The following is a 16,817-nucleotide window of genomic DNA, read 5'->3' as shown; positions in this document are numbered from 1 at the left end:
ACTTCACCCCTGATAGGTCTCTGCCGCTGACGGCTCAAAGGTCGCCACTAACGACCTCTCGTATCACGTGACCGGGTTCGCGCTGCGGCTTTCCTCTAGCTCGTTAAAGTCCTCGAGGGTGGGGCTGTCTAAGTCGCGCCTGTCCCGGAGAGGCTCACAAAATAGCTTCCTGCGGGCGAAACCCAGAAGCTTTCCCCTCAGAAAGTCCCAGGGACCTTGAAACAGGCGTCCCTGTCACGGCCAGGGCGTGGAGGCGGTACGCGATGCGCCGGCGAAGCCCTTGCATTCAGGCGCCTATGCGGGCAGCCCCTCGGGGTCCTCGTGAGCGGGGTCCTGGCGTGACCTCTGCAAGCCCGGGCGGCGTGAGCCGGGCGCTGGAAACCGGTGCTTGCCTGGAGGGGAGCGGGCTCTGAGGAGCGCGCGGTCCTCCCCTTCCTCCTCCCCTGCCCTCCGGCTCTCGCGGGGAGGATTTATGAGCTGGGCGTGGGGAGAGCTCGCGAGGCGGCGGCGGAGGTGGCGGCGGCGGAGGTTGCAGAAGCATGGTGAGCGCCGCCGGGCGGGGGGCTGGAAGTTGGGGGGACCACGCTGTCCCGGGAGTAAACCCCATTCACTGTAATGGGTTCTGAGTAGACAGGCCTAGGCCGGGGCTCTGACTGACTGCCTCAGGGTGAGGGCTGAACGAAGGAGCCTAAGAGAGGGGGTGAGTGGGAATAAAACGTGCTTCCCCAGGCAGTCCCCTGTTCCAAGTGTGTGGCTTCAACCAGCGGTTCGGGTACTACTAGTGGTATTTGAGGTGGTGTCTCGCGGGACTCTTGGACACCTGCTGCCCAACAGTGAGATCAGGAGTGTGGCACAACTAGCAGTGGTAGGAGGCTTGGTTCAGTGGGCTCCAAAGCAGCTTTTCCGGGCTTGAAAAGGCCCCCCTCGCACTGCCTCTGGCCTCCCAACCCAGAAGTGGCTGGTGATGATGTCATCGCCATATGAAGTGGTACAGCAGAGGACAAACTCTGAGTTACGATCCTTACCAGGTAGTTTGATTCAGTGTTTCTCAGGTTACATCTCTCTTCTCATGACCTCTGCCTAGTTGTCTTGAGAATGGATGTACAGTCTGTCTCCAGACCCACCCACCCCCCTTTTCAGAAACCTGGGCACGAACTGTCATGCTTACACTGAAATTCTTATCAATTTTTTTTTGTTGGGTGAGTCTCACATTTGCTTTGGGGAGGGAAAACAAAGGAAGTCTAAAAGGAACCAGAAGTAAGGCAAGCTGTATGACTCTGTCTCGAAAGTGTTGCCTGCTTGTGAACCTTGCAGGTGTAAGAGTATAAAATGGAGGTTATGGAGAGAAATAGGAAGTACCTACAAGTGTAGTCTTGTGCTTTCACTTGTTTGCTTCTCTTTCTATGTGGGCAGTAATAGATGGGTGGAGTGGGTGAGGCCTAGTTTCAGTCTCAGTCAGCCATAATGGGTGGCATTTGTATAACCCTAATGTTTAGGTGTTGGGAGTTTCTAATGTAGAATTGGAAATTTGCATAATAGGGGAAGCTTTCAAATCCAAGACTTTGGGAATGATCAAAGTGAATTTTGAGTTATGCAAACTTTGTGCATTTACATGAAGGTCTCTAGTCATTCTAATGGAATATCTCCAAAAAGGGTGGTGCTCTTAAAAATGGATTGTCTTGGCTGAAGCTGATCTATTTAATTTTTCCCAAATCTATTAGAGGAGCAGTTCCCAAACTGTGAGTTCATGGCCCACTTGTGGATCACAGTTTTTGGTGGGTTGCAAAACTGACAAGGCAGATTAGGCTATGTGCCTCAAGAGTTAAACAACCTGCTATTGGGTGGGGGAAAGAACACTGCTGTCTGATCACCATTATAGCCACAGAGGCCTGAGCAACTGGTAAAGTGAAACTTTTCTTAGGTGGTTCCCAATACAAAAAGTTTAAGTAACACTGTGTTCGACAAAATAACAGAAAGTTATCAAAATCTACTGATTCAAAGCTATTTTCGTTGTTGTGAATAGTAGCTTAATCTATTTGTTTTCTTATACTTTGTTGTGATTCTATGCAATTTCAAGGATAGGTTATTGAGAGAAAATTTCTGTTTTGTGACTAGATTTGTCTGGGAAACAGTGAATACTGATGTATTCAGTTTGATTTTGGAGGTTTTTCTTTCCTTTTAACCTCTAGAGAAGCTCTCAAAGTGACTCTCATCAAAGCACAATGACAACTCTTTACCTGTTTTCCTCTTCCTCATTGGCAGCTGGAGCTTTATGGCCAGTGTATAGGAGCACAGTCTTTCTTTGAACATAAGGACTTACTAAGAATATTCAGTGTTCCAGAGTTTAGTAAGCCAACCACTGATGAATGAGTGCTCTCTCTGCTCCTTCCTCAGATGTCCTTGCAACATAGTTTCATTGACCAGCAACTAATTTGCTAGGCGTTCTTAATAAGAGGTAGATCTCCAGGTTTTAGTTTGAGCTTGAAGCTTATGTAATCTAAGGGCTCTTTGTGCATACCCAGATTTGCAAAACATACACTGGTCATGGTTCCCTTTCAGAACCTTGCTATATGATGCATGCATTTGTGAGAGTGGGGAGAGACTTGTGTATTTGCATCTGTATGTTTGTCATAGAAACTAATGTGTTACGGAAAATAAAAAAATAAGAAACTAATGTTTTGCAAGTGAGATAAATTTGTATAAGTATATGAGCATCAATTATGTGTGAGTTAATTCTATCAACACTGGTTATAATAGCTGAATGAAATCTCCAGGCTCGAATGTAATGTACACCTGAGTAGCAGATGTTCCCTTCATCAAGAGGGAGTGTCCTCTTCATCACCTTCATGCTCTGCTTGTGGGCTTCCAGTGGCACCTGACTTAACCACAGTTGATGTGGCAGGAATAAGACTACATGGATCCATAATGCTGTTTGAAAAGGCAGTTCTTATGATTCTTTAATTGGGCACTTTTGGTTTTTTAATAACGGAAGAGCAACATTTCAGAGTGAGAACCTGGAGCTGAGTCAGATTCAGTCTGCTGCTGCTGGTTAGTACATCCATAGTAATATTTGAGGAATTAGATTTTTATTTTACATTGGTCAGACCCTATTTTTCTTGATCAGCTTAATAGTAAATGTTACTACAAATGACTACTTCCTACAACATAGTAAGTAGTATGACCAATTGAATAGATATCTGCCTTTTTGGAGCCACATCAGTAGATACTATTAGACATCAGAAAGTAGATATTATTAAGACTTGGAATTTAGCCATTGTTTTGGACTTCTTCCACATGATCTGGGGCTTCTGAAATAATTCAAATGGCATAGGAAGGAATCAAGTGCTTGTGTGCTTCTTCTTTCCTTTTCTGATTTACTCGTTGCTTGCCATTATGTCTGAATCGGTCAAACTATGGCTATTGCTAACCAGGAACTGTCTCCAAGCCATGGTTTGAAGTGGGCTTACAAGCCATGATTTAGTGGTTAGTCTGGTTAATGTTAACCTTAGTTTTCTTAGTTCAGATGTCCTGGTAAATTCTGGTTATCACAGTGCAGACGCTATCATACTATTGAGGGGAGACTGGAAAAAGGAAATTTTTCTATATTTTGTTTTAGGATTAAGTAGTCTTAATGTAAGCATGATAAATATTGCATGAACACATGTGAGTTATCATTGTGTAAGTAAGAAGCTCTTAGCTAGTGATATTTGAGAAACTAGGTCAGTAAGCTGAAGCCTTCTTAACTGCTCACTTTTTTTCCATTTGTTTAGATTGTGGGAAGCAACCTTGTACAACAGCAACCCATTGGGTCCTATTGGGACATGTTTTCTGGTCTCATTCTGAGCTTTATGTCTGTAACATTTTAGCAAAGTAAGAATGCATTGGTTGTTTCTCTTTCTGTGGTCTAAGCATTTTAAATCAACTATATTTATAAAATTGATTTTGTCTGTTTCTTAATTAGAGCTGTCACTGTCTTGGACGTTATGTTAAGAAGAGAATCAGAGCATTTCTTTAAGCTTAATATCCAACACACAGCCACCCATCTCTTCTCTCTGCTCCCACCCCCAGTTTGGCGATATACAAACCTCAATGTAGGCATTCCTATGTGCATTATTCTGTATATTTAATCTGCCATGAAAACATGGTAAATGGATTGCATAGGTGAGGCTTGTCTGTATTTAAACTTGAGTTTCCATGATATTCTGTACACTGTGGAAGGGTACGGAAGCCCAAGACTTCTCCCATGCCCCAATTTATGTATATCCGGAGGGACTAGGATCTTTCGTGTGTCTAAAACAGTGGTCTCTAGACTTGTGACCGCTGTGCACCAAAAAAGGGGTCCCTGTTTGGACTGCAGATTACTGTTCTGCCTCTGAGATGCATTCATGCCCAGTATATCTGGGCACTAGGACATTCTGGGCAGTCATGTCTGTTACCTGGCATCCCAAAAAGCTGTGTAACAGGACATCTGGGCAGATGTGAATGCCCAGAGTATCCCTGTGCTCAGACTGGGTGAAGAACGAAGCAGCAGCACAGTGGAATGGTAAGCACTACTCATGGAGAGGAGGGCTCTTGCCAAACACCAGATCTGGAACACAGGCCATAGTTTGGCAAGAGCTAGTCTAAAGGACCCTTTTTGTTACAGGGGTTTTTCGCATTGCATTGCATTTTGTGTTTTCAAAATTTTTGAAATAACTTTGAAAACTGTATGCCAACTTAGTACTGGTTTCTGTTCTCTAGAAGCCAAATATTTAAAAACTTATAGAGGTAGCTCTGTATCTTGGCCTGTACATTGCACACATACTTGTAACCTTGTTTGTTCAACTTTGTGTCCTTCATAGTTAATCTGCCTGCGCTTATCTTGGAATCATGTTTAGCATGATACGGCCCCAGAATGGCTAGCTTCTAGACACTATCATACTACTGCCAGATTCCATTTAGAGCTGGTACTGTTACTTAAGTCAGTATTTAGGCAAATTGTAGATAATTTCCCTATCCTTGAATAATTGGAATAATTTATATTCTAGCAGCTGCTGTACATTCTGACCTTATTACAGGAAGTGCTCCCTCCAAAACCTTTAGGAATAGGATAGGAGCGAATAGCATAGCTTTATTCAATAATGAATATAGTAAGCAGTAGTGTTAAACTTAACAATTTGTAAACTTGTTTACGCCCACTAATATTTTGGAAGACATGGGTTGTTCACTTGGACTTATCAGCGCTACTGGTAAAGATGTTTGCAACTGAAATGTGAGCCCTCCCAACTGGTGTGTCAGGACTATAAATTTATTCTAATAGTAGGGCTAAAGGTGGTACTTTTTTTTATTCTAAAACCTGAAATAGCCTATGGACCACTCATATGGTCAATATAAAGGTCTCTTCTCTTAAAAAAAAATTACCTTTGAGATTAATACTCCTATTTGAGATACGGGTTGCAATTACCTTGGAGTAGTTTAAACAATATATTTTCCCGCAGACTTTAAATGTTGCTTTTTGTTCCCAAGAGAGTCCAAAATGAACTGAGAGAATGATTGGTGCTTTGGAGGACAGGCTCATAAGTCAGAACGAAGTTAGAATGTTCTCCAATGAATTGGAAAAATATAGAGAAATAAAACATGATGAAGTTTAATAAGAATTAGTTTCCAAAGTGTGGGTCATGATACTCTTAGGGCCTCATGAGGCAGTTGCAGGCACCAGCTGCCCTGGCAAGGACACCATGGTGCAAACCTCCAAAGAGTAGCAGGAGGCTCAGCCTAGCGAGCAGAGCTGCACTGTGCAAAAACTGTGGACTGCAAAAAGCTCTCCTGCTCACCCTGACCCTCTTACCACTCTCTGGAGGTTTGCGACAATCGCCAAAACTGGAAGAGAGTGGCTGCTGACATCATCACATGATGCGTTTCGCATCACTGCCACTCACTTCCAGGTTCCGAGGGCATCACAGCCCCGGAAACATTGGAAACTGTTGGTGTAAGGCAGGGGTGCTCAAAGTTTTTGGCAGGAGGGCCACAACATCTCTCTGACACTGTCGGAGGCTGGGGAAAAAAATTAATTTACATTTCAAATTTGAATAAATTTACATAGAAGAATATATGAGAGACAGAAAATGAATGAATGAATTCAATCCAGTTTATGATCACATTCACCCTAAGAAGGGGGGAAGGATCTTCATGCCAGTTTATGCTCACATTCACCCTAAGAAGGGGGGGATCTTCATGCCAGTTTATGCTCACATTCACCCTAAGAAGGGGGGGATCTTCATGCCAGTTTATGCTCACATTCACACACATAAATGGAGGGGGGGAATCTTTCACACTTTCACATACCCGCCTGCTCACCTCCCCCCTTGCCCTCCCTCCTTCCCTCGCTTGGGCTGCCTGCCTGCTTGCCCAGCTACCTGCCTGCCCATGTGCTGGTGCTGTTGCCTGCCTAACTGACTGGCCAACTGGCTGGCCAACCAGCCCTCCCTCCCTCTGGAGGGCTGCGGGCTGGGCTGGGTTGGGCTTCCCTCCCTCATGATTCATTCTCTCTCTCTCTCTCTCTTTCTCTCCCTCTTGGCTCAGGCTGCAGGAGGGGAGGGGAGGGGAGCCAAGCAGAGCCAAACGGAGCTGCACCCAGCCCAGTCCATGGGTAAGGAAGAAGAGGCAAGCGCGCAGGGTCTTTTATAGTGGGAAGTAACGCGAGACCTGCAAGTCTCACGTTACCTTCCCACTATAAAAGGCCCTGCACGCCAGCTGGGCTCGTCTTTCCTTCGCTGCCACTGAGCTCAGTGGCAGTGAGGGAGAGCAAGGCGCGGAGCTTGTGCGGCGGGCCAGCGCGGGCTGGCGTAAGGGCCGGGTGCCAGTTGGAGGTGGGGGGACCCCCTGGGGGCCGGATGGGGACCTGCAGCGGGCCACAGTTTGGGCACCCCTAGTGTAAGGTTTCACACTTTGGTAAGAGCAAACACAGTTATGATTACTAGATGAAGAATACCTCCTAGAAATGTGAAGATCTGGAAAAATTTGGGGGAAAAGTGCTTTTCTGTTTTTTCTCCAAGGACAATGTTCAGATTTTAATGAAAAAAATGGAGGTGTTGGGGAACATTAAAAACAATTTTGATGAAATATTTATCTTTTTTTCTTTTGGAATGAGTGAAATGATTTTTAAGATAAGGTTTTACTCACTCAAAATGCCAGGAATTCTGATTGAGTAGATTAAGTTAAGTATTTTAATGATATATGTGGTGACGATTTATATGGCTAAGTTTATATTTAGTTTTAACTTGTTATAAAAATTTTGTTTTAAAATGCATTTTGTGACCCATGGCCAATATCCTGTTGTGGAACCTGTGGAACCCTATACCTAAGTTTATTCCATTTCCCTGCTCCATATCTATATTAAATAAATAAAGGGGAAAAATGCCAGGAATTCTGTGGCATGAAGATTTGTATGTAAAGTAGGGAATGATAATTACTGTGTATACTGCTGATGAAATATAACCTTCAAAGAAGATGTTTATGTACCAAGAGGGTGCTGCCATCTTCATGAGAAGACCATGCAGGGCATTTGTTGGTACTTACCTTCTTCTGGTGACCTTTGTTCTATGAAGGTGACCTTCTGGTTATCTTCATTCTTCTGGTGACATTCTTTTGAACAGTTCAATACTGTGAAAAGTCCAGTACACCTGTATCTGTTGTCCTTTATTCCTGGCCCTGTCAACCTTTTTACCTTTCAAATGACTGTGATGTAGGCATTCTACTACAAACTGGAAAAACAAACATTGCCTTGCATGGGGATAAGATCAAAAGCAGGTGAGGCAGAAACTACAGGAGATTGTTGTGGGCAGCAAAACCTTAGTTTAATGTGAAAGTTTGGGTATGAGATAGTTTCTGCCTAAGTAATATACTTTGGTTTGTTACAAGATTTGTGGTTTCTGCTTTCTTTGTTTTATTAGTTCTCACATGGCAAAAAATTGATATACTTATATTCTTTGGTAATATAAGGTGCAGTAGTTTGCACCTCTCTTGAGGTTATGCAATTATGTATGTATAAAGCTAGGGCTTTTATACTTCTAAATTTCATATATATGCCAAATGGAACAATTTTATATGCTAGCTGAGTTATAAATGATGCATTTTATACTGTTAAAGTAGTACAATTAGCTTAGGATTGAGATGAAAATTATTATATATATTTCAGTTCCCCTCCCCAACTATTTTTATGGCTTGAAGATTTCCAGAAATTTTACATCTCTGTTTACCTAATAACAATGTGGAAAAGTGGTCATATCTGATGAAAGCTGAAGATAAGTTGGCAATAGAATGTCATTGCAAAGACAGTGAATAACATGTCTGGTAAAAACGTAAGCTCAGTGTTTGACTTTCTGTAGAGAAACTGGAAAGAATCCGAAGATGAGCAGAAAAACCTGGATCAGCCCTGTAACTTTGGGGTTAGCAGTTGAGTGGCAATCTATGAAGTCTTCTGATTTTAAGATGTTGCTACTTTTCAGAGCTGCAAAAAAATAGATGTTGAGCTGTATGAGTTACAGCTTTTTGGGGTTGAGTAAGGATGGGATATTCTTGGCTGTTTTTATCTGACCTGTTGCTTTTATTGTACACAGTGAGCTCCTGTTATTCGCAGGAGATCTGTTCCAGGTCCCCTATGGATTCTGAATTCTGCAGATAATTAAATCAGCGGAGAGGACTGACTGGAAAAACCAGATGTGCCTCTTAGAAGGCTCTGGTAGGCCTTCTGAAAGGCACTTCTAGTTGTGTCCAGAGGTCCTCTGAAGCCCTCCAGCAATGGGGTTGGCATCTCCCGTTAGTCAAGTCCACAGATTCAGAACTTATGGATATGGAGGAACCACTGTACAGGTGTCCCCTGCATCAGGGGAGGGGTTTCTGTACCAGGAACGCCGAGGGTTACATACTGTGGATACAGGGAAATCCTATCTCTGCAGCTTCCCTGTGCCCATTAAAGTTTAGAAGCTTACTGCGGTCTAATGTTTCTTCTTTTTACAGGATGCTATATGCATGCAAGATTATATCACAACATGCAGACAGGCTGCAGGCAGCCTGAATGCATGAAGAGTCTAGATCAAACACTAATGTTTTGCTATTTCATCTTTCTGACACTTAAATCACTGCTTCACCTTGTTTGTTTGGTGCATTTTAGTTGGTAAGATTCCAATGGCTGGGTAAACTTTTTGAATACACTGCATTGAGGCCATCCTTCATCCAGAGTGTCCATTACACTCAGTTTTCATGGTGATCATTTGGGTTGATAGTCGGTCTGCTGTGGTCTCTACTGCTCTTTTAAAATTAGAAAACTGGGGCACTAAGGAAGTAAGGAGTGGGTTGAGGTAAGACTTGGGGTGAAGATTATTTTGGCCATTGAATGCGTCTACTAGTAAAAGGATGTTGATTTTGTCACTTGATTTGTCCTAGGTCAGTGTTTTTCAACCAGTGGTACAAGTACCACCGGTGGTTCTTGAGGTGATGTCTGGTGGTATTCGCAGGACCCCCAGACTCCTGCTACCTGGCAATGCAATACAACAAGCAGCAATAGAATGCTTGGTTCAGCAGGCCAAACACTTTTTGCATGCTCGAGAAAGCCTTCCTGTTTACCCTGAGCCTCTTATTGGTGTTTGTTGCATTGCTTCTGGCCTCTTAATCCGGAAGTAACTGGCAATAACATCCTTGCCAGTTGCTTCCAATAGGTGGACCATGCAAAGTGGTTTGGCAGGGGACAAACATTGGAAAAACGCTTTCCTAAGTGGCAGCAATGCCATCATACTTTCTAAAATCTTTCCATGATAGTTTTTGTTTATAAAAATAAGAGATGAAAGGCAATTCTTAAATATTTTTGACTTTCCTTCGTAGACATGGAGCACCTTCTTTACTGTTTTGGCCATGTGTTGCTTTACTTCTCAAATATTTTCTATGAAATTTTGATTATTCTAATCTTTGTAATGGAAATTGTGCCAATGTATTTAGTGCACTCAGTCATTACCACAGTGTTCTGCATGCTATTTGTGAACTTATAATACTGTACCTGTTACTTTGGATCACTGATTCTTTGTGGCCCTTACCCTCCTAGTTTTTAAAGCAAATATTTAAATTTATTTATAGATTTATATACCACCTTTCCCTAGCAAAATCTGGTGCCCAAAGCGGTTTAAAACTGAGTACTTAAAATCACAGTAACCATAAATAAGAGATATCTAATTGTTGATTTGATTACCCATACAGACAGGTGGGTAATGGAGCAGCAGCTGCTTCACTTTATACCCTGATTTACAAGTAGTCTATGGCAGTGGCTCTCACACATTTAGCACTGGGACCCACTTTTTAAAATAAAAATCTGTCAGGACCCACTGGAAGTGACATTATCAAGCAGGAAAATTTTTTACAATCCTGGGCTGCAATCCTACCCACACTTACCCAGGAGTAAGTCCCATTTAATATCATTGTTAGAAGAATATACATAGTAGCTTGTTAAATGCACAGGTCCGTAACATTTCCCAAATGCAGTCCCATACCATGGTAGCATTAAACCTAATATATTAAAAATTAAATATTGAAATGAATGTGGACCCACCTGAAATTGGTTTGTGCCCACCTAGTGGGTCCTGATCCATAGTTTGAGAAACACTGGTCTATGGTAAGCACACAAAGCACAAATAAACTTTTCTCTAGATGCACAGTAGGGAAATGGCCAGCAACCATCATGGTTCCCAGGACCTATCCCATGAGTAGGTGGGATGTGCTTCAAGTAGTGGCATGTCCACATAATGTTCTGAGTGTACTATATAAGCACAGTAGTATGAAGTAGTTCTATACTATGATAGACGCAATAATGGAGACACACTGGGTTCAACTCTGGTTTGTTCCAGAGGTGGCTGATTGCAAGTCTGACCCAGCTACAAGTTGGTAGCTAAGTGAGAATTTGAAGGTCAAGTGACTATGCTGTGTTCCTCTCTAAAACATTTTTTTAAAAGTTACATTTGCACTTGGGTAAACCGTTTGGAAACAAAGCCAAACATGCTCTCATATTCCTAAAAGGTCATATTTCTGAATCCTTAGGTTCTTGCTAAGGATGTAACCATTTATATTTATACTACTGGTTCAGGTCAATGTCCCTGGCTTGTCTCCTGCCTTTTATTCTCAACCCGTGATGATATTTAATATTTAAAGAATGCTTTCTGATCATGCAAAATGCATCATGTGTATTATCCTTGATTTTGTACTTACAACAACCCTGCACAGTATGTATTTTCATATTGCAGTTGGGAGGTGGGGCTGAAATGGAGTGGCTTGCCTCAGGCTGCCTGGTGAGAATTCAAGGCAGAGGCAAGATCTGAACCAGGAAAGTCATTTCAAATGACTGCATGTCAGGGATTCTGTAACAGTTGCCTGTGATTAGCACGGTGTTGATCTAGATAACCTTTAAGGTTCCTTTCAATAAACTGATTTTGAAACAGAGAAATATGTTCCTGAATATTAACATGTATTGGCTTATTCCTCTTGCAGGGTGTGATAGGTGTGCAGCTGGTGGTTACTATGGTGATGGCTAGTATTATACAGAAGATCATACCTCACTACTCTCTTGCACGGTGGCTCCTCTGTAGCGGCAGGTAAGATAAGGGAAATGATTGCGTATTTGACAAAGTGGGTTCTAGCCCATGTAAGCTTGTGCCATAATAAATTTGATTGTCTCTAAGATGTGATAGAAATCCTTGTTGTAATTGCCCTATTTTATAGTGTGTTTGAGTTTGACTAGGAACAAATCACAGTGATGTGCAAATCTGGAAAGTCTGGTGGTTCTTGGGAGACTACTCGCTCTCAATCTTAAGTCTTATCTAGAGATTAACTTTAGATAAAACTGAAATACATGGTATGCTATTGTACATGCTGTTCATAGGCTTTATACTTGACTGGTGTAATGCTCTCACTTTTAAGTTTCTTTTCTCAGTAATTTGACATAACATGGTTGTGGTGGTTTCTTGTATAACTGTGCCTGTAATTAAAAGCTGTATCCCTTTTTGCTGAAGATTTGATTTAAGATTAGAAGGAAAGGGAGGAAATAGTTACTCAAAATATGAATAGTCTTTGGTGACAACTGCACTATCTGTGACAAATTATTTAGTGACCTTAAAATGATCAAGATAATTAAGCCCTCTGTGTTCTTTAATTTTTAAAAAATATGTGCATCTGGATTGACCATGAACTTCCCAAAGATTTCAATGTTAATCATGATTTTCTGTTGGGGTGTATTTTCCTAATGCAGGGGTCTCCAAACTTTTTGGCTAGAGGGCCACATCAAATATCTGGCATGGTGTGGAGGGCCGGGAAAAAAAATTTAAATATAAAATTTAAATAAATTAGAGATGGAACTTAGATAAGTGAATAAATGAACTAATGGACTCATTCATTCAGCCTCTGTGGCCCTCAGAACACCCTCCAGACACAGTTGGAGCACAGTTCTGGTCATGTTCAGTTAAGTGGGCCAGAGGCTTTCAGGGTACAAGAGGTTGGCCGCGAGCCGGAAAGAGGCTTGCTATGGGCCGCATCTGGCCCCCAGGCCAGAGTTTGGAGACCCCTGTCCTAATGGATTGATCTTGTCTAAAGTTAGTTCAGAAAGGAGGTGAAGTTATAATAAAAGATTTTAGCACGGGTTTTCTTCTGCTGATATTAACATTCCAGATAGAAGTAATCTCTTTAAAATATTCCCAGAATAACAAATAAAGAGCTGATTACAGAATCTTACACATACTTATTACTATGGCAGAAAAACAAAATAAAATCACTGTAGTATTGTATAACCTAGGTGTTCATCTGGTTGGCTTTTACCTGATAATGATAACTAATCATTTTCCCATTTACCTTACACTCTTTTTGTTCCAACAAGGGTCTAATTGATGGGTTAGTCTGAGACATGTAGGAGGACAGTGCAAGCTAGGTGGTTGGATGGAAGATGCAGGGGACTGTTGTGTGAACCTGGTTCTCATCTGTAACAGCTGCATGTCAACCCAGACAGTTGCTCACTAGAGAGGCAGATGGAAGCCAAATGTATGCAAAGGAGATGATGCAGCAGTGACCCTTGGTCTGTGTTAAAAAAGCTGCATCTTTGTAGATTCTTGTGAAGAATCTGCTGCTCATCAGTGTCCTAAGGGAGCATTGTAGGTTAATGAAAAGTGCTGTTTGTTTATGTGTAATAATCAAACCCTCATATTTTGTCAGACCTGTTTTTATCCTCTGTGCCCAAAATCCAAAAGCAAATTTGTACAACATAAACAATGTCTTTGTATAATATAATTGACTGGCATGTTCTGAAATCTCAATATTTGGAATTTAGATAAGTGTTTTTCAAACTATGGGATGGGATCCACTAGATGGGTTGCGAGTCAATTTCAGGTGGGTCCCCATTCATTTCAATATTTTATTTTTAATATATTAGGCTTGATGCTACCATGGTATGTTACTGCATTTGGGAGAAGGGTACAGATCTGTACTTTCAATAGGCTACTATGCATATTCTTTTAACAATGATAGTAAATGGAATTTCTGGGTAAGTGTGGGTAGGAGTGTTAAAAATTTTCCTGCTTGTCACTTCCAGTCATGACATCCCTTCTGGTGGGTCTTGTCACATTCTCATTCTAAAAAGTGGAGTGCTATATGTGTGAGAACCACTGATTTAGAGTATGGAATTTTTACTATGATAGCTGTGCGAAAACCAGTCTGGAGATAAAGAAAACAGATGAAGGTCATGAGTGCTCTGTTTCTTGTTTCTTCCCCCCTTTGGTGGAGGTTTTCATAGTCTACATCAGTGGTCTTCAACCTTTTTTGGGCTATGACCCCAAAAAATAAGTATGAGACTGGGGAAACACTGCCAGTCCTGCCCCCCTCCTGGGACCTGATCTTCCCACCCCCAGCCACCATTGCTGCCACCCTGTTTCCCCCTACCTCTTGTGTCTTTACAGCAATTTCGTAAGGTAGCAGCCTGAGCAGGGCTGGCTGTTGGACCTGCAGGGCAACACGGAGAGAAGAGGCTGTTCAGGATTGCATCAAAAACTCAGTTTTGATAATCCATTATTGAATTGAATCTATACCTTCTGTTGCACAGGCTTTGGAAGGTTGCTGCACTCTCCCAAATAAGGCTTTGCTGTCCCATTGAGGTTGTGACCCACAGGTTGACGAACATTGGTCTACATGTATTTAAATTGTTTTAAATGTCATTGATTGAGTCACAGGAACTTTGAATTCCTTGAAGTACTTGGGTGACACTGATCAAATAGGTTACTTAAAGGCAAAAGCATAATAACTTTTGTATATATAATTAATATCAGAATGGATTCTTCTGAGTGTTCTAGATCGGGGCTCCCAAACTTTGTAGCACTGTGACCCACCTCATCCTCTGCGGTGGGTCACAATGCTTCTGGTGGTGCTGGAGACCTATCCTGGGTGGGCAACCCACTCTGCAGTGTGACCCTCAAAAGCCTTCGTAAGCCACTTCTGGTTTTTGGAAGCAACTGGAAGTGACTTATGGAGGCCATTCTGAGGCCCACAGAAACCTATAGAGTGAGTTGCTGAGCTGGGAGAGGCCTCCAGAGACTCCAGTCTTTGGAGCTAAACCGATGCAAGAGCAGGCAGGAGGGCCCAGATTGCTTTCCATTTTGCTTGGGCTAGCGACCCACACTTTGGGAAGCTCTGTACTAGAGGCAGCTTCAATATGACAGAGTGTTTGACATATGGCACATCTGCATTTTGCCAGGGAACAAAGATCAGATACTTTGATACCTAGTTTGAATATCCATATTTCTGTTTGTATATTCAATATCTTTCTTCCAGCTTAAGATGGTATCAGCATCCCACTGAAGAAGAACTGCGCATTCTTGCAGGGAAGCAACAAAAGGGAAAAGGCAAGAAAGATAGGTAGGTAAGCAATTTAGGCAAGCTATTTTTATAACCTCTAACTGTAAATGGGTGACTAACTTTTCCAAAAGATATTTGGAAATCAATGAAGAGAATTGTTCTATGCACATCTGCTTCCCAATACATTCATACACATGTGTAGCCCAGTAAAATTTCAAGAATGTGTAGGAATTTGAGAGGAGTAAAAGAAGGAAGGGAAAGGTAATTTGCCTTATTTTAACTGCTGTAATAATATAAACATGATTGTTTATGGGATAGAGGCAAAAAGAAGCACAGAACTCTTTGAATTGGCCATTTTCTAGGAACTGTGTAGATAGGAGCACACTCCTGAATGTGATCAAGAGGTAGGGGGTCTGGTTCTTGTCTTACTACTAAAAAGTTCAAATAGGCTGCTTGCACATCTTTTATATATATAAAAAAGATGCTTGCTTATATATATTCCTACAATTGTGTGATTTTTCTAAATCCTTTTCACCAGGTTTTATCCTCTGTTGTCAGTAAACATGTATATTTTTGAAATACAGGTTGGTCCTCCTTATCTATGGGTTTTCAATCCACTGATTTGACCCAATGTGGATAGCAAACCCGCACTTGAGGGCCTCAGAGGATCCTCCCAGACATGATTGGAAGTTGTGTCCAGGAAGTCTTCTGGAACAGGGAGGCTGTGCACAACCTCTCCATGCCTCATAAGGCCTCCTGAAGACCTCCATAAGACACTTCCTGTTTCAACTGAAACAGGAACCGTCTTTTGGATGCCTCCAGACCTTGATCTCAGTACATCTCTGGGACGTAACTGGAGGACACTTCTAGTTGAGTCTGGTAGATCTTCTGAGGCGGGGACCTGAGGGAGGCGGGACCAGTGGAGCACTCCACCGTATCCTGAGCGTTTGTATGGGGCTCGCCGCCCAACATGCTCTTTCGTCACCACCAACCTTTTGGTTGGCGATGAATCGAGTAGCCCCACTGTGGGGCTACTTCCCTTACCTGGGGGAAGGGGACAAAAGTTGCCTTCTCCTGAGGTGCCACCTGAGGTGTGCAGGGTGCGGCGGTAGCCATTTTCGGTACTGCCGAAGCCGAGAGTCCTGGGAGTTCAGGCTGCCTGGCTGCAATCTTATACACACCTACGTGGGACTAAGCCCACTGAACAAAATGAGACTTACTTCTGAGAAACATGTATACTATATGCAGCATTTCTCAAACTGTGGGTCAGGTTGCTAGCCAATTTCAGGTGAGTCCCCATTCATTTCGATATTTTTAATAGATTAGACTTGATGCTACCATTGTATGTGACTGCACTTGGGAAATGTTACATAGTAGTTTGTTAAAAGTACAGGTTTGTATATGCTTTTAACAATGATAGTAAATGGGACTTAGTCCTGGGTAAGTGTGAATCAGAATTGCAGCCTAGGACTGTAAAAATTTTTCCTGCTTGATGATGTCACTTCCAGTCGGCATCACTTCCATGGGTTCTGACAGATTCTCATTCTAAAAAGTGGGTCCCAATTCTAAATATGTGAGAACCACTGATGTATAGGATTGTTCTAAATCAGGGGTCTCCAAACTTTTTGGCCAGAAGGCCACGTTAAATATCTGGCATGGTGTGGAGGGCTGGAAAAAAATTTAAATATAAAATTGAGAAGTAAATTAGAGATGGAACTTAGATGAGTGAATAAATGAATGAATGGACTCATTCAGCCTCTCGCCCTCAGAACACCCTCCAGACATAGTTGGAGCACAGTTCTGGTCATGTTTGGTTGAGTGGGCCAGAGGCTTTCAGGGGACAAGAGGTTGGCCGTGGGCCAGAAAGAGTCTTGCTGTGGGCTGCTTCTGGCCCCTGGGCCGGGGTTTGGAGACCCCTGTTCTAAATGGTCATTGGTAGCAGAGATTTTTTTTCTCTGGCAGCATAT

At 42.4% G+C, this 16,817-nt stretch overlaps 1 protein-coding gene across 1 annotated transcript in view; it reads left to right on the top strand.

The window, feature by feature from the left end:
• Positions 1 to 340: 340 nt before the first annotated feature.
• Positions 341 to 16,817, top strand: part of TMEM161B (transmembrane protein 161B) — a 34,480-nt gene continuing 18,003 nt past the window's right edge. The window contains exons 1-3 of the mRNA XM_066614849.1: positions 341 to 542; positions 11,509 to 11,612; positions 14,827 to 14,910. Of these exons, the coding sequence (XP_066470946.1) occupies positions 540 to 542; positions 11,509 to 11,612; positions 14,827 to 14,910 (191 nt within the window). The 5' untranslated portion in view covers positions 341 to 539. The remainder of the gene's footprint in view (positions 543 to 11,508; positions 11,613 to 14,826; positions 14,911 to 16,817) is intronic.

This window comes from Tiliqua scincoides, chromosome 2 (assembly GCF_035046505.1).
Source record: "Tiliqua scincoides isolate rTilSci1 chromosome 2, rTilSci1.hap2, whole genome shotgun sequence".
Classification (NCBI taxonomy): Eukaryota; Metazoa; Chordata; class Lepidosauria; order Squamata; family Scincidae; genus Tiliqua; species Tiliqua scincoides.
Note: the sequence above shows the minus strand (reverse complement) of the source record. Positions and strands in the feature narration are given on the sequence as shown.